We start from the raw sequence: 25,202 nt of genomic DNA, 5'->3' as shown, positions 1-25,202 counted from the left end.
GGAGGACAAAACAAATTTATAAAAGCAGCCTAGAAGAACTGAAAATGTGGTTTTCGTCTTTGAAATAATGTGGGCCTTCTTGGTTCTCCTGGGTGCTGCAGCTGTGTCTGCTTATCCGAACAATCTTGCTTTTGATGGGTATGTAATGACACAGAGCTTATATTTGCAGACTTTCTTCTCCATAAGCTAAAGACTTTCAATTGACCTACCTTTTTAAAATCCACCTTTCTTTCTCCTTTCAGCCATATGGTGTTTCGTGTGATTCTACAGAATGAGGGCCAGGTGGAAATCATCAATTCCCTCGCCAGCAAAATGCAGGTAAAATAACTTGAGGAAGGAGCTCTATTGCATGCATAAAGAATGTTTCTTGTTTTCCTCAATTAATGAATATTTAATAAATAAATTAAAAAAAAAAAATGCTACTGAAATAAAGGCCTAATTCATTCATTGCATTAGGACTGTTTCTTCAGAAGAAACAGACAAGATGGTAAAGCTATTTACATAAATACATTCCAGTGCCTTCCTAGAAAGTCCGGTTAACCCAGCTTGAACATCAAAGTGCCCACCAGGATTTATTAATTAAATAAGTTAATTTGAAATTATATATTCCTTGTGGAGTTCTTTCAAGAATGTATTAGATTAAACATGGAACTTGCAAGTATAAGAATTTTTAGCATTATAGGCAAAATGTTCTGTTCATGAAAATAATCTAAAAATCTGTGCTCCCAACAAATTGAACTTTTCTTTGGCCTCTAGCCTCTCCTGTCATCTTTTCTTCACTGACTTTGCTTTAAAGTTTTCTTTCTCTCAAACCAAGCTGCATTTTTTCATACTGACCTTGATGTAGATATACGATGACATAATGACATGAGAAAAAACAATAAAGACAGCAAATGTGTTTTCAATATTTCTCTTCAGCTTTGATGTTGTAAAATAGCTGTTGGTGAAAAAGACACCATTATCTGTAGCATGAAAGGATGGTATTTTTAATGCAGCACAGATGTGGAGAACTATCAGCAGCAGGCTAGTATAGCATGCTGAACCAGTACTCTATAGAAGAACATACTACTGGTATGTTGCTGCCAGTATTAAGAAAAGTAATATACCACACTTGCTTCCAAGTCTGTAGGATAAAGAGATGGTTTGTTTTCTTTTAACCAAAGAAAAGATTCCTGAGCTACCATTATTGTACAAAACAATCACTTAGGAGTGATGTAGCAGTATATACTGGAATAGTCATCTCACTTAAAGTTGCATGGTTTCTGAATATGCCTACCAGCCCCAATTTCATTTACTTTTAGGAGATGAAAGGCTGAAAAGGCACTAGGATGGCAAAACAGCTTTGTTTCTGTTGGCTTTTAATAGGTCTCTAATTTAGAGATCTTGAAATAATATCTGAAATAGTAATAGCACTGTCATTTATCCATTCTGAACTAAACAGCATCTTTCAAAGGCAGACTCCTCATACCAACTTCAGTGAAATGAGTCTTGAAAATACTTATACAGGCAACAGTCTTTCCCAGCTGATATATGTAAAGTATGTAAATAGTCATAGTCTCCCTCTACTATAGCTGGGAGGCCATTCCTGTCTAATGCTTATATACGAACACCTCAAATAGAATATGTACAAAGAATGAAAAAAGTCATAAAGATAACCATAAATTTTGCACAGCATTCAAAAATCCATATGTGTTCAGATGCTGTAGTAATAGAAAAAGACTGTTCAGGATACTCAGAGTAGACAATGTTCCATATGTTCTAAAATTCCATTCTCCTTTGCATCAGATTCTTTCAAATGAAGTTCAGAATATTCTTATGGATTTCAGAGCTACCTTCCATTTGATTTACAATGATACTTGTTTTCTTCTGTTTCAATTTTGAAAACAAAAACACCTTTATGGCACACTTGAAATAACAGATTACAACTGTCCTACTAAGCCAAAAGTAAGGAATGGTAAGGTACTTAGTATGATCAAAACATTAAAGAGTATTAAACAAAAGAAGGCAATAACAAAAATAAAATGAAGTAAATTATATCAATTATCAGAAAATTCTAATTGTCTTAAACTGGGATTACCAATTTATTGTAACATTAAGAAGATCTTGCTCTCTGCTTATATTATTTTAATTCTAAGTTAATAATGTTTTGTTCAGACACCAAGGAGAGGGTATATTTAAATACCCTTATTTGGATTAGCAACCTTTACTCCAGCAAAGTATACTGTTTAGAGTCAAGCATATACAAACATGTTAGGTACAAACATGTACTCTGTACAAATGTATGCACCTGCAACTAGTAACTGGTCAGAGGTGGAGCTCAATATCTGCACAACACTAACACTGCACTGTTCAGTCTTAGACTGGGGTCTTCTGTGAATTTAATGCCACATCTACTAGCAATATAAAGATCATCTTTACAGTGAGTCAAGGAGTTGGATTTTATAGGTGTGAGCATCCCTAGTCAGAAAACTAAGCACTGATTTTTGACACTGTGCAAGATCAGTGCAGTCCCTATTAAGTAACATAAAAGTTAAAAAATGGAATACACACAAAAATCAAGTTAATACTTGATATTTGTGAAATTGTCACCACTGTTTCCAGAAATCTGCCATATAAATTGGAGGATCAAATAAAATCTTGTTAATCAAGTTATGTTTAAAACTTAGGTCAATATTTCTGTCAAGCAAGACCAATTCAGTGTAATACAGGAATTAAATTTGTTGTACTAATCACAGTCAACATAACTATTACACATACACTTACCTAAAACTCACAGCCACATGTATGTATTTATTAGTTCATATATTTGTTTGGCCTTCTTTCAGGTTGATTTTTGGCAGCCAGACTATGTCACACTGGTAAAGCCAAAAATGCAAGTTGATTTCCGAGTTGAAGCTGACAAGGTTTTTGAGGTTGAACATCTTTTGAAGGAAAACAAAGTGGAGTATAGGTAAGTTTGTTCTCACTACTGTATTTTGAGTAGGAGGAGATTAAAAACTGGGTAAAATGTGTTTAATCTTTTAATTATTGGTCAACTCATCTTCCTGTCACAAACTTTCTGCCTCCTGTGGATGCCTCTACTGCATTCAGATTTCCTGTGACAGTTCAAACAGACTGTACCTGCTCTGCATTAAAGGGATAAGGTGATATATTGATAGGGGTAGGAGACCAGAAGCAAGGACTTACTATCAGATATTTCCCCAAGGTGAAAGCTCACTGCAGTGCGCTGGGGACAAAAAGGGCTTACCATTAAGACAAAATGCAGCAAAGGTCTAGAAAGAGCCAGAAAGCGCATCAGAAAAGTTCACGTGATACTATGAGTGAATTGAAGTCAGAAAATGGTGAGTCCCAAGAGCATTCATGAGAGGCTCCCCACTGAGTTGTCTAAGCTAGAAAACAATAGCTAGAGGGACAAAAAACACAACAACTGATGACAAAAAAGAAGACAGCTGCTGGTGAAGGACCCAGGGAGTGAAGAGAACTGGACACAAGTCATATAGCAGATCCATGACAGTGATTTCTCCAAAGAAAGAGCAATTAAGCTCAAATATTTCAAAATGTAATACCCAGAAGTATTTCCCAAAGGAGGAGTTACTATACATATGCTAGTTTTTCTTATGACATTATTGAACTCCCTCAGGTCCATGCACAAATCTTTTGATTGCAACAAAGGCCATAATGTCTGGAAGGTGTCCCTGACAAACTTCAGTGGAGTTTGTCCTTGTGACAATCCAAGCAGTTACACTTCTTTTGAAGTGCAGCTACAGTGTCGTGGAAATGTCAGTGTAGTCATTTGCACTGTTTGTTCTGAAGGTTGGTGGTGCCTCACAAACTGGCCTCCTGCTCTTCCATACAAATCACAGATGATCAAGGACATACATGTATCTTGAACGAGTAAAAATTTGTAAGAATATTAAGACAAGCATTGGAAACATCAGAAAAGTTCATTTCCTTGATAGCCAAGGTTGAGATATTAGCAAAAGGTTCTCAAGACTATGCTCAGTGATGAGATATGCCTTTGTATAAGCCCCAGGAAAAGAGGAACAGGAGAAATTCAGCCAATGCAGTAGGATACTGCATTTTTCTTACTGTGGTGTGTTGCTACTTTAATAGCCCACCTTACAAGCAGTAAAGTAGTTTGGCGGATGTATCATGCCACCCGCAACATGCACCTAAACTTTGAAAGCTTGGTTTGACAAAGAAATTAATCAGGCAAACATCTCAGCATTGCTGCAGGATGGTGCTGCAGTCTGTCTTTCAGCGCCAACAATTCAAGAAAGAGTCCTTTTCCTCTCAAGGCAGAGGCAATCTGGTAACATGAGATTAGTCCGAAGGAAAGAAGGCTGATTTCAGATGCAGAGCTGGTTTTCTACATGCTATTGTTTCAGCATTCTTCCTAAATCAAACTGTTGGCACCCTGGAGGTTTGCTGGGATGGCATTAAGTAGGCAGGTAATAGTTAGGATGAAGCTATTGCTCCACAAACATTGTCAGCAAGGATGAGGCAGGAAGTAAGTTGAAACTTGAACCTACTGTGTTATTTTCAAATGGGGGCCATAAATCAGGCCCCCATATTTCACTTCACATTCAACATGGCCTTAATTCTGGGCAGATTCTTAAATATCTAACTGGTTCTTGATTTCCTGCTAGTAAAGTGTATGCCTCTCTTTCCACTTTTCATGGTGGCTTATTGCAGAGTTCTGATCAACAACCTGAAGACTGCACTGGATGCTCAGTTTGACAGCAAAGCTCGTAGCACCAGTCACAGCTATGAAAAGTACAACACCTGGGAAAAGGTAAAGTGTGGAAGTTCATCAGCTTGGTAACTTGGCCATCAGAATGGCTTCTGATATTCTTCCAGCCTTCTCCCCTTTTCCTCTTCTGTTCCATCCATTAATATGATAACTCCTTCTCCAAACTCTCTCTCTTCTCCTTCACTCATTACACAGCTAATCCGCACAACCCATCACAACCTATACATATTTTCTCTACTGCTCCCAGCGTTGTGGGAAATTCTGGCAGAAATCCAGTGGCCAGGCTAACATGCTTCACTACCAATTTACTTTCCTTTTCCCTCTTTCTCCTATCTCTTCTGCTAAAAAGTGTTTCAGCAACAACTTGATTCTATCCCCTGACACAACTGTAGATCTTCGTCTTCCATCATAAGCTCTCCCCTCTCCCTCCTTTCTTCACAGCCATGATGATTTTTCCTGACACATAGTCTTGACCATGTCATCCCCCACTTTACATCTTTGCAGCGGCTCCTTATACCCATTGCATCACAGTTGCAAGTATGCAACCTGCAATTCTCGCATACTTGCATACTCACAAGTATGAGAATATCTCTTTCCTGTTTTTTCCTTGAAAGAATCTTTCATTTCTGTGCTGATCTTTGGCTTACCTGTTACATTTTCAAACAATAAAATTTGTGCTTTCTCACCGGGTGATATTTATAGATCTACATGTATATAGAAATATACAGAACTATACATACAGAACTAATTAATTTTCCTCCTCCAGAACTCTCATAAAAATAATTCATTAATTAAATCCTGCTTCTATAAGGATATCTAAAAATAAGAACAAAAGCTTCTCTGACTCTTCTAAGGTTATAAAACACCATCATCCATAGTGTCGACTATTATTTCTAATGTCCCCTTGCCAGTCTGTCTAGATCCATCTGCTGTCTCCTGTCTTAGTTTGTGACTCTTTGGGTAGAAATGCTTTTTTGTATGGATGTGATGACTTTTTTTGTGAGCATCTGAAGGCACCTGGTACAAAGGGAGTCTGCTCAAATACTAAAATAATAAAGGCTAGTTCTTTCCCTTAAATAATGAATAGATTGAAGGACAAGCTCAACATCACAGGCAAAGCCCCCTCCTGCCAGCCTCACCTTCCCAGGTGCCCTTACACATCAGATTTGGGGCCCTGGAGCTTGAGAGACCGGTAGGTGAAGAAGAGGTAGAAGGTCTACCCAGGAGGATGCCTAGGGCAAGGAAGTCGACTCCACGCCTCAGGACTACCTCCACCAAGACAGAAAGAAGGGTAATTGTTGTAGGCAACTCCCTTCTCAGGGGAACAGAGGGCCCTATTTGTTGGCCTGACCCTACCTGTAGGGAAGTCTGCTGCCTCCCTGGGGCCAGGGTCAGGGACATTGCCAGAAAGCTTCCCAACCTGGTTCTCCCCTCTGACTATTATCCTCTTTTGATAGTCCAGGCTGGCAGTGATGACATTGAGGAGAAAAGCCTGAAGACTATCAAACAGGACTTTAGGGGACCGGCATGGTTAGTGGATGGAGTGGGAGTACAGGTGGTGTTTTCGTCTATCCCTACGGTGACAGGGAGGGAGGACACGGAAAGTCCACACATGGCTCAGAGGCTGGTGCCAACACAGAAATTTTGTGGGTTTTTTTGACAATAGGGCACTTTACTCGGCACCCAGCCTGATGGCTGCAGACGGGTCCCTATCTCTAAGGGGAAAACGGATCCTAGGCCAGGAGCTGGCGGGGCTCATTGAGAGGACTTTAAACTAGGTAAGAAGGGGGACAGGGCTGAAACAAGGCTTGTTAGAGCTGTGCCAAGGATAACAATGGTAAGGCTGGGAGAGAAGGCAATAGCCCAGCTGAAGTTCATCTACACTAATGCACGCAGCATGGGTAACAAACAGGAGGAGCTGGAAGCCATCATGCAGCAGGCAGGCTCTGACTTGGTTGCCATCACGGAAACGTGGTGGGACCACTCTCATGACTGGAGTGCTGCAATGTCTGGCTATAGGCACTTCAGAAGGGACAGGCAGCACAGAAGGGGTGGTGGTGTGGCTTTCTATATTAGAGAGTGTTTTGATGCTGTGGAACTTGACGCTGGGTTAAGTCCCTATGGGTTAGGATCAGTGGGAAGGCCAACAAGGCAAGCATTCTGGTGGGGTCTGTTATAAGCCGCTGAACCAGGATGAGGAGACTGATGAAGAGTAGCTGACAGAAGTTGCGAAATCATCAGCACTTGTTCTCGTGCAGGACTTCAACTTCCCAGACATATCCTGGACATGCAATACAGCCCAGAGAAAGCAGTCTAGGAGGTTTCTGGAGAGCGTGGAAGATAGCCTCCTGATGCAGCTGTTTAGTGAGCCTGACAGTGGAGGTGCCCCACTAGACCTCCTCTTCACAAACAGAAGGACTGGTGGGAGATGTGCTGATCGGGAACTGTCTTGGACAGAGTGACCATGAAATAGTAGAGTTCTCTATTCTTGGCAAAGTCAGGAGGGGGACCAGTAAAACAGCTGTCTTGGACTTCTGGAGGGCTGACTTTGAACTGTTCAGGACACTGGTTGGCAGAGTCCCTTGGGAGGCAATCCTGATGGGCAGAGGAGTCCAAGAAGTCTGGGCACTCTTCAAGAAGGAAATCTTAATGGCTCAGGAGCGGTCTGTCCCCACGTGCCCAAAGACAAGCCGGCGGGGAAGAAGATTGGCCTGGCTGAACAGAGAATTGTGGCTTGAGCTTAGGAGAAAAAAGAGGTTTTATACTCTTTGGAAAAGAGGATGGGCCACTTGGGAGGACTATAAGGATGTTGTAAGGCTGTGCAGGGACAAAATTAGAAAGCCCAAAGCTCATCTGGAGCTCAATCTGGCTACTGCCATTAAAGACAACAAAAAATGTTTTTACAAATACATCAACACAAAAAGAAGGACTAAGGAGAATCTCCATCCTTTACTGGATGCGGGTGGAAACTTAGTTATAAAAGATGAGGAAAAGGCTGTGGTGCTTAATGCCTTCTTTGCCTCAGTCTTTAGCGGCAAGACCAGTTGCTGTCTGGATACCCCGTATCCCATACCCTGAGCTGGTGGAAGGGGACAGGGAGCAGAATGTGGCCCTCACAATCCACGAAGAAACGGCTGGTGACCTGCTACAGCACTTAGATGTACGCAATTCGATGGGGCCAAATGGGATCCATCCGAGCGTACTGAGAGAACTAGCAGAAGAACTGGCCAAGCCACTTTCCATCAGTTATCAGCAGTCCTGGCTATCAGGGGAGGTCCCAGTCGACTCGCAGCTAGCAAACATGACACCCATCTACAAGAAGGGACGGAGGGTAGACCCAGGGAACTATAGGTCTGTCAGTTTGACCTCAGTGCCAGGGAAGCTCATGGAGCAGATTAACTTGAGTGTCATCACGCGGCACTTACAGGGCAGCCAGGTGATCAGGCCCCGTCAGCATAGGTTTAGGAAAGGCAGGTCCTGCTTGACGAACCTGATCTCCCTCTATGACAAAGTGACGCGCTTAGTGGATGAGGGAAAGGCTGTGGATGTGGTCTATCTTGACTTCAGTAAGGCTTTTGACACTGTTTCCAACAACATTCTCCTCAAGAAACTGGCTGCTCATGGCTTGGACCAGCGCATGCTTTATTGGGTTAGAAACTGGCTGGGTAGCTGGGCCGAAAGAGTTGTGGTGAATGGAGTCAAATCCAGCTGGAGGCCGGTCACTAATGGAGTCCCCTGGGGTTCAGTACTGGGGCCAGTCCTCTTTAATATCTTATCGATGATCTGGATGAGGGGATCGAGTGTACCCACAGTAAGTTCGCAGATGACACCAAGTTAGGTGCATGTGTTGATCTGCTTGAGGGTAGGAAGGCTCTGAAAGAGAATCTACATAGGCTGGACTGATGGGCTGAGGTCAGCTCTATGAAGTTCAACAAGGCCAAGTGCTGGGTCCTGCACCTGGGGCGCAACAACCCCAAGCAGTGCTACAGGCTGGGTGATGAGTGGTTGGAAAGCTGCCTGGCAGAGAAGGAACTGGCAGTGATGGTGAATAGTCAGCTGAATATGAGCCAGCAGTGTGCTCAGGGGGCCAAGAAGGCCAACGGCATCCTGGCTTGTATAAGAAGCAGTGTGGCCAGCAGGTCTAGGGAAGTGATTGTCCCCCTGTACTCGGCTCTGGTGAGGCCGCACCTCAAGTACTGTGTTCAGTTTTGGGTCCCTCACTACAAGAAGGACATCGAGGTGCTCGAAAGAGTCCAGAGAAGGGCAACAAAGCTGGTGAGGGGTCTGGAGAACAAGTCCTACGAGGAGCAGCTGAGGGAGCTGGGATTGTTCAGCCTGGAGAAGTGGAGGCTCAGGGGCGACCATATTGCTCTCTATCAAGTACCTTAAAGGAGGCTGTAGCGAGGTGGGGGTTGGTCTATTCTCCCATGTGCCTGGTGACAGGATGAGGGGTAACAGCCTAAAGTTGTGCCAGGGGTGTTTTAGGTTGGATTTTAGGAAGAAGTTCTTTACTAAAAGGGTTGTTAGGCATCGGAATGGGCTGCCCAGGGAAGCTGTTCAGTCACCATCCCTGGAGGTCTTTAAAAGACGTTTAGATGTAGAGCTTTGTGATATGGTTTAGTGGAGGACTTGTTAGTGTTAGGTCAGAGGTTGGACTCGATGATCTTGAGGTCACTTCCAACCTAGACAATTCTGTGATTCTGTGACACTTTCAAACAAGTATTTGACTTTGGTGGACTGTTCTCACAAATCCCTGTCCAGTGCTTCTGTCAACAATTCAAAAATGATAATAAATAGAAAAGCTATGAAAGTGAAAAACATGTCAACATACAGAAGTTCTAAGGCATTCAATCTACTTAATATAAGAAGGAAAAAAAAAAATTATTTTGTTAAGAGAGTTTAAGGGATGACAAGACCATAATCTCTAAATCCTATGTAGGGTCAGCATTCAAAAGGTTTTGTAATCCACCAACCAGACTCCAATGACATGAAGTGCTAGATAAATTCATACCAGAAAATATTAATTCAGGCAGTCATCGCAATAACTTGAGAGGTTGAGAGGTCTGCAATGAACCACTGTCACTGGAGGGAAAAAAAATATATATATATATAATATATATATATATATATATATAACTTTAGTTTAAGTAGGAATTAATTCTTAGAAATCTATAAACTCTTCTGGCTTGAAATCTATGAATTAGTTACTCTGGACCTGAGGACAGAGACATCAATAAATTATTAATTTCTATTATTTAAAAATATATCCTTATTAAACAGATAGCTGCTTGGACTGAGGATATTACTGTTCAGAACCCAGACCTTGTTTCTCGCAGTGTAATTGGGGAAACATACGAAGGACGGCCGATGTACCTTCTCAAGGTAAGTGCTTTGATTTCTCTATATTTTGTGCACTAATACTATAAATTTAGCAACACTCCTGTGAGCCACGTGAATGGTCTACCTCTATAATCTCTCCATCTGTCATTTGCAAATCCATTTGCTCTAACAGGATCTATAAATGTTGGGCTATCTAGCAACAACAAATTTGTTTGTATCTTCTTTAGGTACAATTTTTTGGAATAACTTTTATGAAAAAATAAGATACAATTAATTAAATACGGATGAGAGAATTAAGATTATTCGCCCAAAATTGCATAAGCATCTCTTATCCAACCAAACAAGACCAACTACTAGAAACACTACAAGAAATACAAGTGCAGAATAATCAAATAATCGTGGGAGAGAAGGCTTATCTACATTAATACAAATAAAATCATTATGATTGTATGGTGTTAGCTTGAATATCACAGTCAGCTACAGTTGAGAAGACTCCATAGACTTTCATTTAATCAAGGAATGCTACATTTATATGAAGTTTCACACTCTTTAGGTCAACATGCTGTCTGACTTATTCTACATACAAATTATCTCATTTGGAATCTGTTTTATCTTGTTTTTTATCCATAGTTGGGAAAAAGTGGTACAAATAAGAAGGCCATCTTTATGGATTGTGGTTTCCATGCAAGAGAGTGGATCTCCCCTGCTTTCTGCCAGTGGTTTGTGAAAGAAGTCAGTAAGCTTAACAATCAAAATGTGCTTTACAAAACGCAACTATTTTTAACTACTTAAACTAGATCTTAATATCTGGCCCTGTAATCTTTGGGCAGCTTAAGACTACATAAGCACGTGTAAGTAACAACTAAAAAGGCTACTTATAGTCTGTAAATTCATCTTTGTACCTGTAGTCAGAGGAAGGTAAGAGACAAGTAAACAAGTCTAGTAATACTATAGTTATGTAGTCATGTTCTTTACATAGTCATAAAGAACAGGAAAAAGGGAAAGTTCAGGGACATGTCAGAAGGCATCCAAATGTGTCAGAACAGCTGCCTTCTCCAGAACCAGGTGCTGGATTCCCTGCAAGCAGTCTTTCTCAGTAGAACAGGAATGATGGAAACCTACCCTCAGCTAAGCACAGTCAGAATGCACTGAGGAATGCACTCAAGAGGAGGAAGATTATAGTTTAAGCTCCCTAAACTCCACTTAGGAATAGGGAAATGTGTATATTTCCCTTTGAGCTGTCACATTAAGTTGCACAGAATGGCTTCTAAAACATTAAAACATATTCAAGAAAGCCTCACAGGTGCAACTGGCTTCACTTCAGGCTGGGACACTTCAGGCCATAAATGAAAAAAATTACCTCATATCTCTTTCCCTTCTCACCATTACGAATATAAAGCAGGTGGGAGTTATCAAACATTGCACAGTCTTCTGTAAAGAAAATAGGTACATTCTTCTTCGGGTGGGGAGGGGAAGGCTGGGGAATCAATCATCTTATCAGAACAGCTTACTGATCGAATCTCAAATTTTGTAACAATTTCTGCTTGAAGATTTAAAACCAAACTAAACAAACAGAAGGAGTAGCTGGAACTTAAAACCCAAATAAAGGAAAGCCAAAGTACTTGAGTAAGCCATGCTGGCAAAGACATTGGTGGCAAGTATAATCTCCATCTTCCCAGACAGCCATGCGGTTTTGTGTAAGGAGCAGTAGAAATTGAAAGTGACATGTCAGTGGAGTCAATGGGAATGTTATTTCATTATCTCCCAAAAAGGCTGCAGACAGCCTTATGTGCTACCATTTTTCTCACAGCTGTAGTGATGTGAATTGCTGACATTTTTACCAGCTGATCACTTAATTCATGGATGTACCTGACACCAACAGAGGCTCTGCACAGTGGATTCAAGTGTAGATAGGTAGGAACACTTTAAAAGCACAGTCCTCTGAAAACCATCAGTGGTTCACCTGGGATTGCTTTTAGACATAAAAGTCAAAAACTACAGAAAAAACATGAGCAAGGTAGATTATCATATGTATCTAAAAGGAAAGAAAAGAAAAAAAAAGGCAAAAAACAATAGACTAAACAAATAACAATCAAAAAAAAAAAAAGGGGGTAAATTCTAGTGATCTAATATCGCTTTTCTATCCAACTTGTCTGCTTCCTAGTTACAGGAAAATAGATGCCATTCTCCATTGCATTGCTCCTTATGTTTTCCTTTATGTCTGTATAGAGTAAAGGAATCATGGGCTCACCAAGCCTCTTAGAGCAAATTTCCATGACTAATGGAAATTCAGTTGACACTGACTTAAATCTGTGAACAAGCATACAAAGTGCCAGGTCATGAGCAATCAGGATATGTTCTTATGTACATTACTCAATGTATGTGACTGGAAAAGTGCAAGAAAAAAATGTGCCTCCCTAATAATACATGTACCTGACATTATGACTGGAAATGTGTAAGGATGTTCTCTGAAATATGCTTTATAATTCTTGTTAGTTCTGAAATTTGTCTATACAACAGATACCAAAAACAGGAAATGATTTGAAAATAAATAATTTAAAATAAAAACAAACCTTTAAGTTGACAGGATGTAGGAAAGATATATGGACCGGCACTCTGTTCTGTCTTTAAACAATAAATTAGTAGATGGTAATCTCTCCCCAGGGATTTATTATCCTGTTCAAAAATCAACACTGCTTTAGCATGTAATTTATCCACCAAAGTAAGATGGCTCTCCAACAGCAGTGTGGTTTGAGTCAGTCTAAATCATCTAGGTATATGTAACATCAGAGCTGCCACTTCACATGGTGGAGTGACCTGCATGACTTTGCCTACCACATTAATTCCTTATCTAGACCCAGGCATTTAAATGCATACTGGAGGTGTTTTCATTCCATAAAGATATCATCAATTCTTTCTAACTCTCTCCAACTAGGCTGTTGAGACCTATGGAAAAGATAATGTCATGACCAGACTTCTCAACAACCTAGACTTCTATGTTTTGCCTGTTCTTAATATTGATGGTTACATTTACACTTGGACAAATGTAAGTACATTCTTCTTTCTCAAAAAAAAAAAAAAAATCTGGCTAAGCCAATGGTTAAAACTTTTCTTACTTTTGATCTGCATTTCACCATTTTATTTTAGGACCGTATGTGGAGAAAGACACGCTCTAAAAACTCTGGTAGCTTTTGCATTGGTACTGATCCCAACAGGAATTTTGATGCTGGCTGGTGCAGTAAGTGGCTCCTAACGGTTGCTGCAACAATAATACAGGAATACAATAGCCAAAATATTTAATTATAGGTTTTCCCCTACATGTTGGTCCATCTCATTTTTGAGTCAAGATCACCAATATAGCACTGTAGAATATCTTGTATTAAATTTGGGGGCAATTTGGGGAAAAAACAGTCCTTGTTTACTAGTGTCATCAGTATGGCTACTTCCATGAGAGAAGAGTTCAGAACAGAAGCCAGAATAGTTCTATTTTGATTGGTTTCACTCAGTGGAGAGGGGTGCCTTTTGAGTGGTTCTCACCTCACTGGCTCCCGGAAGCATCTTAGAGTTGAGGGAGATATGCAAGGAAAAGATTAAGTACTGAAGCAAATGATTTACCAAATCATTTAGACAAAACAGGGCTTTGCATCAATACTCATGTCTTTTCCCATATGCACACAATACATACTACAGAGCATATTTACTTAATACTATGTCATGTTGTCCAGTGTCTTAACTATGCAAGAAGAAATTCTCTCTTCTGATATGTGTGTGTCAGTAGGATATTTACGAAAGTGGTGTAGAATCACTCTCTTAACAACCAACTTTTTTTTGTTAAATATTCATTAAATTTACTATTTTTTTTTTCCAGGTATTGGGGCCTCAAGAAGACCCTGTGATTCTACTTACTGTGGCTCTGCACCTGAGTCTGAAAAGGAGACCAAGGCTTTGGCTGATTTTATTCGTGAACATCTTTCTACAATCAAAGCATATCTGACTATTCACTCCTATTCCCAGCTGCTACTGTTTCCTTATTCATATACTTACAAATACCCAGAGAATTATGAGGAACTGGTAAGTAGAAGCTCTTTGTCATTTTGATATAATGAAAAGAATAAGAAAAAATCACTCGCTGTTTAGGTCTGTAAGACTTCAGGCACTTAGCTGCTCTTGGCTTGGACTGGCATACACTTTGTTGGGTTAGAAACTGGCTGAGTAGCCGGGCACAAAGAGTTGTGGTGAATGGAGTCAAATCCAGCTGGAGGCCGGTCACCAGTAGAGTTCCCCAGGCCTCAGTACTGGGGCCAGCTTTCTTTAACCTTTATTGATCATCTGGATGAGGGGATCGAGTGCACCCGCAGTAAGTTCGCAGATGACACCAAGTTAGATGCATGTGTTGATCTACTCAAGGGCAGGAAGGCTCTGCAGGAGGATCTGGATAGGCTGGACCGATGGACTGAGGTCAACTCCATGAAGTTCAACAAGGCCAAGTGCCGGGTTCTGCACCTGGGGCGCAATAACCCCAAGCAGCGCTACAGGCTGGGTGATGTGTGGTTGGAAAGCTGCCTGGCAGAGAAGGACCTGGCAGTGATGGTTGATAGTCATCTGAAAAGAGGATGAAATAGCTAGGGAAAAATGAGGACGTTTTTGTCAAAACTGTAACTAAAAACAGTTACACACAGAACAGTTGGAAAAAAAAATCAGTTCTGAGGCCTTTCTAAAGAGGCCTCAACTCAAACACACCTTTTATGTGGAAGAAGAGGGGATCAATATTGTGTTTTAAGTTACAACAACTCTTTTATCTATCCAAGATTAAGGACACACCCTAGTACCATTTACATAAGATAAAACAGTCTGGAGTATAATCTAGGGAAAAAAAAAAAAAAAAAAAAAAGAGTGAGGTTAAAAATATTAAATCTATATAAAAGTTGCAAACATTTTATAAGGCCAATAATCAACAATCAGGAATAATAAAATTACCTCAGTTCTTTGGCATAATAGCAGCTAGAAGCTGTTGGCAGGGAAAGCAACATAGCAAAATAAAACAAACAAATCTTGATTCCCCCTCTTTTCAGGATGCTGCCAACAGTCCAAGGCAACAACATTAAGTATGCCGGTCTGCTGTGGACGCTTGACAGATTTATGATCTCCCAAGTAGATGTCATAATTTCAAAGCACAAATGAAAGCTGCGGCCAACAGTGAAGTTTCTTGTTGCATTTTTTTACAGCCTAAAAAGAGAGGATGAAATCTACATGAAAATTTTGCCTTCTCAATTTATTTTGCAGAAGGTTTTAATTGTAATTATTCCAGGGAACTAAAGTAACTTCTTGTCTTCAGTTTTTACAAAAGTATTCACATTTCACACATTGCAGTTCAGTCTCAAGTAATAAACAACATAAAACCCTTGAGCTGCTTTATTGTCAAGATCACAAAGTTCCCATGTGTTAAAAATTTGTATGACATTCTGCCCAACTATTTGAATCAAGAGCAAATGTGATGAAACATAACTAAAAGTACAGCATGTTTCTCACAGTATTAAATCAAAAAAGTTTACATCAACAGCCCAGTATTAAAAAATATAGTAAATCCTATCCATTAAAACAATCCTTAACAATAAGAACTTATGTGATTTTTCTACATTTTCACATTCTTTTATCAAATTATAATTTTGTATTATCAATGCTCTATTCCAATATACGATTTAATGAATCACCCTATCGTTCTGCAGTTTTGATCAGTACGAATTCTTTTCCTGCCATAGAGAATGAGTCTACAATTACTATTCAGCATAAAAAGTTAAGAATGCTTAAGAATGCAAACTGTATATTTCTCTTCAACCATTTGATTTCATTTCATAAGTGAGTCTTTTTACTGTCACTTTACCTTATATTTTATATTGAGCCCAATGATCCCAGAGGGCATTCCATTATTTTCCTTTACAAAGCAATCACAAACCTCACCATCATGACAAGGTGACCCACTGAGGTATTTTCATGTCTTAATTACAGGAAAACATTTCTTTTACTGGTGATCCCAACAAAAAGACAGTGTGGTCCCAGAGAGGTTCAGCTTCTGTAGTATTTTACTTTAAAAAGATTTTTTTCTTGCCAAAAGTCCTTTTGAAGAATAAGATCAGAGTATCATCCAACCAAGCTTGTCTATAGTTGGGGTTATTAAACAAAAAGATCCCAATTCACTCCAACACCAGTGAATTAAACAGAAATGCTGACTTCCACAAGCTCTGGGTCAGGTTCAAAAGTGCAGCTTTTCAGGCTACTTCAAATAACTAAAGCACATTAATCTGAGTTGTGACTAAATAAATTTAAGGATTTTCCATCAACAATTGTATTTGCTTAAAATGATACACCTACAAAGAGAGATATTATGTTGCATGCCAATCATTATTTCATGTCTAAATTTACTGTATAGATTTGGAATTTAGGGAAATCTGAAAAATTAGATTCTCAACCTTTCATATAAATTGTTTAGGCAAATAAGAGGACCATAAGTCAATTGTCAAATGAAGAAGCAAAAATTATAGTGCCATTATATTATCTTAAATATTATTTTTACTCTGACATATGTAATAAATTATAGGAAATATAACTACAATTTCTTATCTCTTTCAGTGAGCAGCTTGACATGGTTAAACAAAATTTCATGTCTGCTTATCATTAATAACATTATGTTCCGTTGTATTTAATTAAAGGTAGCATAATACACTGGGCTTTGTGCTGCATTCCAAAGTCTGAGATACAAATGGCACAAAAATTGAGTAATTTGAGATTGAAAACACTAAGCCTACAGAAGAGAAAGATGTAGAGAAGGCTTGTACCTTCCTTTCATGCAAGAGTATTGAGCAGCGTCCAGTATCCTTGGGGCTTAAAAGACTTTGTTTGCTCACTGCCTCAAGAAACCACCAGAAAGCATAAAACTATTCTGGTTTTGATTTCTCAGGTAGAAAACGGCACTCTGTGAGTCCAAGAAAAAGAAGGATGCTTCATCCTTCATTGCTATAGATAATCAGAACAACTTCTAATTTATTGCAACTTGCTTTGAGTGGACGATTAGGACTATCCCTCAACCACCCCCAGTACTAGGCTGTAAAACAGGTGATGAAAGTCACATATGTCTATTGCTTCCCAAGCCTTTACATCCTTCTGCTCAGAGGTAGGAGGAGCTCTGAAGACCTCAACCCCACGGTACACAAGAATTTTCCCCCAATTCTTCTCCCTGCAATTATGGTTGGGTGGTTTTGTTTGTTTGTGTTTTTCCCTCCTGGGATGCTACACAGAACTTTCACCGCTATCCAAACAATATTTGAACAAATACAAACACCCAAGACAGGAAAATCTAGGTCAGAATTTCTCAGAAGTTACACAATATTCCTGTGATGACTCCTTGAAATAAATATGTACTCTGATTTGGTGGATCACATTTTGCTTGCTTCATAATCCTCACTTGTCTCATTCTTTACTATACCCCAGAGAGCTACCCTGCACACAGAATACATGCTTGAATCCATCTTCTGCTGAGAACAGAAGCATTAGGTCTTCACAATTAAAAATGTGCTTGGCAAGGCCAGCATCTCTCTCCACCCCAAAAAGATTCTTTTTATCTTGATTTTACTATTCACATATTTGTCCTCTTGCAATAAAAACCTGTGCATTTAATCACAATTTTCATAAAAAGTTCAGCCCATATATTTTAATCAGTTCAGATTTTGGCCATGGTTTCCTATAATGTCACCTTATAAGAAATAATAAATTATGAATAATGCTTTCCTCATTTTCAGCAAAAACAAATCTAGCTTTATCAGTTCGTGTTTGTATTCACATTGGCTCTGAACTATGAATTAATAGATCAGAGGAATGTCCATCATGCTCTCTCTTCCTTTCCAGGTTCAATTCTATCTCATAGCAGAGCAACAAAATAGGGGCCAAATACATGCCTGCAGCCAGCTCATACTCTGTTAGATTAGTGTATTTGTATTATTACTGTTTGGCAGGCTACAGATTATTATATTAACTCACAAATGAATATAATTTTCTAGACATGGAATGTCCATATTTGTTGTTGTTTAAGATCACTGAAATGAGTCTTCCATGTGGGGTTGGTCTACCATTTTGTTTCTTCTTAAGCCCTTAAAATAGAACATAGTAGAAGGTGGAGATATGCCTAGAGTCTATCCAGCATGCAAGAAGAGTGAATTTCAAATATATTGTATGACTTTGTAAATATTAGTCTGATTATTCAACCTGATGGCTAGGAACAAAGTCTTTTAATTCCTGATTTAATTCTTAAATGTTTAAGATACATGAATACCTGTAGTAAGGAATTTTTGAACATCAAAAATCCTTTCATCTGAGGGATTCAGACATAACAATTTTTGAGTTGCAAAATCTCCTGTTGTTTTATATGTGCTGTTTCAAACTTCTGTGATTGTACTACTTGTTACAAGTAAATATTCAGTAAAGAAACTGGGAAGCACAGAAAATGCAAGCAGGCAGAAAAGCAAAATTTGGAAACTCTTTCACTGAGCTTGCCACAACAGAACTACTTGGTACTGACAGTCTATTGTAAAAATGATGTTTTTAGTAGCAGCTTCTTCAAGATGAAGTTGATGTGTGAACCTGGCTCCAAGACAAGATTCCCCAGTTGTATGGCAGGTTCACCTTAACTCAGTCACACTGCAAACCCTCTCACCAGGGATCGATTTCTTACTTAGTCTAAGACTGCCTTAGAGGAACTAGCTTGCAAAGAAAAAAGAAGCACTATACTAAAGTCCTCCACTTGGCTGGATTTCCTAGGCTCTTAGGGGAGATGCTTAACTATCAACAACAGAATAGTGAACTAAATTACACATCAATCATGGACCTTGAGAGGAGTCTGTTTTTACTGGCAAAACAGAAAGCCTCACAAGTTTTAGCTTCACTTGGCTGAAGTTAACTTTGCAAATACCACCTTTTCAGCCTCTCATTACAAAGGAAATTAAGGGAAGCTTAAGTAGCACACAAGACAGAAGTGAAGGGAAAATACAGTTTTCAGCCTCAGGCAAATCAATTTGCAGTCCAGTGAGAGAAGAGAGCAAGATGTCCAGACAATCAATGAACAGGCGTCTCCAGATCACCACCAGATTATGATGGCAAAGGGAATTGTCTACGTGCAGCAGCTGCACAGTCAACATCCCTGAGGTGTTTCTAAATAGTCAGTTTGCTGGCAAGTCTGTCCCAAAGAGTAAAATAAAGGAGCTGCTCCTCCAAAAAATTACCTATTAACAGGCAGAAGATGCTTAGCCTGATAAATTACATTGTTAGTTCAAAACTCCAGATGCCGTAGAGAGAGGCCAGTAAGCCACATCCGTCATGAAGTAAATGTTCGTAGCTGCAGTGTAAACACAGATGGATGGGCAGTGCAGGAAATCCTACCTCTGCTGAGGTGACCTGCCCGCTGAGTTCAGCTGCAAGTCAGAGGCTGAAGAGCCTTTTCTGCTTGCAGCTACAAAGTATTAATCTGGAGTTATTTGGAGGACTTCTGGGCACCAGTTGTTTCTTGGCTACTATAACTCTGAGCAGAATTTTCCTTGTAACAGAGAGATTCTTGACAGTCAAAAATAAACAAACAAACCACAACAATTGAGTTAAGCTAGTTATAGAAAGAAATTTTGAAAATAGGGTCAATAGTAAAGAGTATTCTCAAAGGTCAAAAAGACAGCCATGCCTCTCTTTGTAGCTGTGCAAATAACACACTAGCATGAAATGTTGCCTATTATTTATATAGCTCTGTATAAGTCACTGAGTTAGTTCCTCTTTACAGATGGTTTTGAATACTTTTTTTTTTTCCTCTTATTTTATATTTAGACCCACGAGAATCTACTTCATTTTTATTATTCCTGTTTTCTATATCACGAGAAAGAGGTGACTTTAGTTCCTACAAACTTGAATTTTGTTTTGACCTTCGGATTTTGGACTATAAATCTATTAGGACAGCAACAGAGACAGAGTAGCTTAACAAAGAAAAAAAAAATCAGATATCAAAACTTCTGACAAAGATTCATTTCATGTTGAAGTCATAAATGCTCAGTCATGTTCTTCAGCTAATGAAGAGGGTCATTTAAAATACCACCTTGATCTCCAACCTGGGGAATTTAAGGAAGTTGTTTATCTGAATTCCAGTCTCCATATAGCTGAAAACTCCAACTGCTCTTTCTACAAATCTCTCTTTTTACAACTTCCAGGCTAATAATAAAATATCCCTTGGGTAAAAAGATTTCCTGACATACTTTTTGCATATCTGTGCTGGTATGACTTGACGCAATCATTTGACAGAGTGAAAGGTATGCCCCACTCTTTCCTTACAGCAGCTTTGCTCTTTTGTTGCCCCTACAATGCATTTTTCTAAAGAGGGAGCAAATATTAATTACCATCCGGTCCATACATAGGATAAAACTATCTTTCCAAATTTTGTTTTCACTTTTTTTTTTTTTTCTTTTTTGGAAAGAATAAGAATCAGCTTACATTTACTATTACATCAGTTTACTATTGGCAAATTTAACTCAATCTCAGCTGCTGATTAAATGTACATATTATAAAAATAAAAAAGAAGCCTGAAAAAAAATGATATCACTAGAAAATACTACTCTCCAACCTCTACAATTTCCTCAACAAGTGATAAAATGATTATGAATTAAAAAAAGAGTCAGTTTGAGGGGACTTTAGAACAAAAGAAAACAAAACCATACAAACAACAACAACAAAATCACACTGGAGAGAGCTCAGCCACCCCAGTTGTTATGAATCCCAGACTGTTAAATGCAAAGCAACATTATATCTACAATAGGGTTGTGTTTTGATAACAGAGGCCAGAAACAAAACCTCACATTCAGGTACAGACAGTTTTATAGATGGAAGGACAAGTTTCAAATACTCTTTGCCCTACCTTGCTTAAATATTCTTTATACAATTAAATGACCACAGATTTCTATAGTAAACTCCTACAGTTCTGGGATGTTTAAAATCCAGCACCTGGGAGTGGAGAAACACTTGCAACCCTGTGCTAGACTAGGCAGCCAGCAGTAAAGCAAACACATTTTGATGCTGTTTTGTAGAAGCTAAGACAGGTCTCTCACTAAACTAAGATTTTTCTAAACTCATTGTCCAATGTGCATTTTTGAGTAATTCGCAGGAATACTTGAAGCATAAGGATGAACATAGAATACATGTATTATACGATCTCTCTTCCACTGGGAAGTAAGCCAGAGTATAACCTACAGAGAAAGAAAGGGCTTGAGGAAATTCCTAGAATAGTAAGCTGTTCAGCTGTAAGCTATAAAGAAAGATATGGCAACCCATCGCTTATTCTTATACTGCACATCTGTTTTCAAAAATCACTCATATTTATCATCTGCTAGTAATAGTTTTCATGTTTTATTACCAACATGCTGTATAATGTAGAACTGGAAAAGCCACACGTTCCAAAGAAAAGCCTGTAATTTTCCTTAATGCAAATATACAAAGCTTCACAGTGCTATTGATGGGCCTGATCCAACCCTCACTGAAATCAGTGGGAGTTGAATGAGTCCTTCTGTGCACAGGAAATGAATTGAAATTAATGAGACTACATATGGTTCCAAGGTAATTTATGCCTTTTCTGGCTGTTAATATTTATAAGACTTTAATCTGCTTCCACTTACAGGAGTGTTCAACTTCACTGACTAAACTGGCTCTACTCTGAATTTAGAGCTCCATGAACAGAAGGAAAAGAAAGGTTATTGTGTGTTCACAATTTACTGTGCAAGGTTATTTAGTTTTAATCTTGTACAAGTTTCTTCTCAGTGTAGAAGGTATTGTTAGCTTTTGTGCCTTACCTAGCCAATCTATACAGCAGGCTATACACCAAGAGAGCTATACACAAACCGGACTATACTCCAGACTACAAACCATTAGAGCTTGAAGAACAAGCTCAATACTGACAAGCTGTGCATTGGCAGCTACTGACACCTAATAATTTTCAAAGGTACACAAGAGTTCACAAATAAAAACTTTCCAAACACTGCTTTTCAGATTATTTAACAGTGCATTTACTTAGATTCACTCAAAAAGCTTCTAAAAATATGCATTTATACTTCTTCCCCTACAGAATTCCATCGCTAGTGCTGCAGCCAAACAGCTGGCCACTTTGTACAATACTGAATACACGTACGGCCCAGGAGCTACAACAATCTGTGAGTACTGGCCTAAACTTACCAACTATACTAAGTGCTAGTCAGACTCTGAAATGCAGTTTTTTAGTGACTTTTGTTCCTCTTAATAAGCATTCAACTTCCTTCCTCACAAGCATATTCCCAGAGGTATATATGCAATCGCTTATGTCTAAAATAGGGAATAATATATGCCATAAGGATACCAGGGAGTGTGTGGCCCCAGGAAGGTAAACAGATGTGATAAAGTGTTCAGGAATTCATGTGCGTAGCATGAATTCCCAAAATCTGCCCAGTTTAGATTTAAATATAAAATCTGACCCTGAATTTTTCTATATTTCCAGCATATATAAGTCAAAGTAAAAAATTATTTGAATGCTAAAGAATAGTTCAACCACTTTACCAACTCCTTTAATTATTTCTTTACCTTTGCATTATGGTCTGAGAAATGTACCAGCTATAATTCCATTCTTTTATACTCCTTGGGAACTCAGCTGTCAGTGCATAGCCTTAGCTGTGTCAGAAGATGATCTGTGGCCAGTTCTAGATTTCTAGAACTTGTATACATCAATATTTAAGAGCTCTTAATTGCCTTAAGTACAGAAACTGATCTCTTCCTAATCTTACTTTTCTTAAATAACTTTTAAAACCTTTGATAAGTAACCCCCTTTAAAAAAAATATGGACATTTTTTCCTTTAAATGTATTTTAGTGATGCTTAGCAATTTTGGAAGCTCCTTCCTTAGGAAAAGAAAAAGAGACTACTTTCACTGTACCAAAGTACTAGAACGGTAATGTACTATTCTTCCAGAAGAAAAGGATCCAACTAATATCCCAGATCTGTGGTTCTTTCAGATCTGTATGAATCTCAAAAGTGATTTCTCTTTTGCAAAAACTACTTGTTTCTGCTATCAAATCTTTCTAAACAGCCCCATAAAAGCATGCCATTCTCCTGCTCCCTAGACACCATGGCATGCCCACCGTATTGATAAGGAGGGAACAGGATAACTGGTTAAGATTTCCATGTACACATCAGCTGAAATGGAGCTCACAAGTGGCCTAAATCAAAGAAGTCTTGCCACGACAAAGAGAAGTTAATCAATTCACTAAATATACTTTTTTATCACTTTATTCTGTATTTCTAGCTCTGTGACTTGACATTTCCACTTTTTCAATTATGTTTTATTTATTCTTTTTATCAGATCCTGCTGCAGGGGGCTCTGATGACTGGGCTTATGATCAAGGCATCAAGTACTCTTTCACTTTTGAGCTCCGAGACACTGGCTATTATGGGTTTCTTCTCCCTGAATCTCAGATAAAGCCAACCTGTGAGGAGACTTTGCTTGCTGTTAAATACATTGCCAATTATGTCCTTGATCACTTGTATTAGAATGAAGTTCTAAAAACTATTAAAGATTTATTCAAAGGCATCTTCCTCTTCATTCTTCAATAGTTTTTGTTTGTTTTTTTTTTTTTTTTAACTTATTGCTCTGAATCACATCCTTACTCCATCATAGGTCAATAAAAAACTTTGAGATAAATTATATATTTTATAAAGGCAACTGCTATAATTAGGGAGGGGGAATGAAAGACAATCCTTGCTGGTAAAGCATGCATGCCCGTACACTTGCCTGATCTTTTGAGATCCACATCATTAAGTACAAGTTTTCAATTACTTTTCCCTACCAACCTTGTCTCCGTATTTATTTATTTTTTATTTGGAATTACCTGGCTATATTTCAATGCTAACAACACAGTGTTTGGAGAATTTCTCTAGTGACTGGATTTGGCATAAATAAGCCAATCCTGTATACACGTATTTTGACTGTTAAAACACATTTTTAAAGGAATGGCACTCTCAGGCAATGAAATTGGATGTTGACTTCACTGGAATTGCACAGATAGAAAAAAGAACGTATACTAATTCTCTCACAAAATAGGATTGTGAAGACCGTCAGACTATTAATGTCTGACCTCCAAGTCAGCTTGCACTGTGGCAGCTTGCACTGTGGCAGCTACTGATTTCTTCCCATCACTAATAGGTGGGATTTCTCACTCAGGTTCCTATAATTTCTTCTGGTAAATATAGCACATACTTCTGTCTTTAATATCATGACTTCCATGTCTTTCACCATGTCTTCTGTTCTCCCTTGTCTCTGACACTCCTTCCCCTCAAGCCCTTCCTAGCTTTCTCTCTTTATCTTTCTCTCTTTTATTGTGTTCAGTACAGTAACCTTCCAAACTGAAAGTTTAATATTTTAAACTCCTGACAAACCAAAAGGTGAGAAAATACAAGGAACAGGAAGTTGAAACATTCTTCCTTTCTTCCTGAAATGATATCAAAATAATTTTGAGCTTATTAACCTAAAACTTGCTTTAAAATGCTCTACAGCTGTACAGCCTACACTCACAATCTTTTCAAAGAGCTGACCAAAACCTACCTCAGATTAAGACTGTTAGGACTTGGTTTTGGTAACCATAAAAACCCCAAATGCATTACATCTGAGTTAATATGTGCAGTTTACAAATCAGAAAGATGAATTATGCTTACAAGTAGCAGAGACAATCAGCAAATTTATTTTCCACTGTGTAATAAAGCATGATGCAATCTAAATTTTATTTAAACAGTGTGTGAAAATACCCATGTTGTTTTTTTGTTTGTTTGTTTGTAAAGTGTCCTGCGGGCCATATTCTTCCCTGATGCAGCTCAGTTAGGTCAATGTGACCATGTGCTCTAATCCAGGGGACTAGTTTAACTTCTGAGTATGGTGGTGTATTTAAAACTTGCAACAAGATGACTTTACTAAAAATAAAGGTTGAGATCTACCAGAAAAGACAGATGAAATCCATTTGCACTTCTCAGTGATGAACATGGCATAGAAGACTCATGTCAAATGAAGCATTTTATAGTAA

General features: G+C 38.7%; 1 protein-coding gene across 1 annotated transcript; it reads left to right on the top strand.

Annotated features, from left to right (window-relative positions):
- LOC311441533 (carboxypeptidase B-like) lies at nt 1-23,719 on the top strand. Its single transcript, XM_084529777.1, has 11 exons — nt 1-138; nt 243-318; nt 2,826-2,950; nt 4,696-4,795; nt 10,034-10,135; nt 10,724-10,825; nt 13,029-13,139; nt 13,241-13,331; nt 13,962-14,164; nt 22,230-22,314; nt 23,492-23,719. Exons 1-11 carry the CDS (start codon nt 68-70, stop codon nt 23,677-23,679), a joined length of 1,254 nt encoding a protein of 417 aa, XP_084385903.1. The 5' UTR covers nt 1-67; the 3' UTR covers nt 23,680-23,719.
- The last annotated feature ends 1,483 nt before the right edge of the window (nt 23,720-25,202 follow it).

Source organism: Aythya ferina (assembly GCF_964211825.1).
Source record: "Aythya ferina genome assembly, chromosome: 9".
NCBI classification, from domain to species: domain Eukaryota; kingdom Metazoa; phylum Chordata; class Aves; order Anseriformes; family Anatidae; genus Aythya; species Aythya ferina.
Note: the sequence above shows the minus strand (reverse complement) of the source record. Positions and strands in the feature narration are given on the sequence as shown.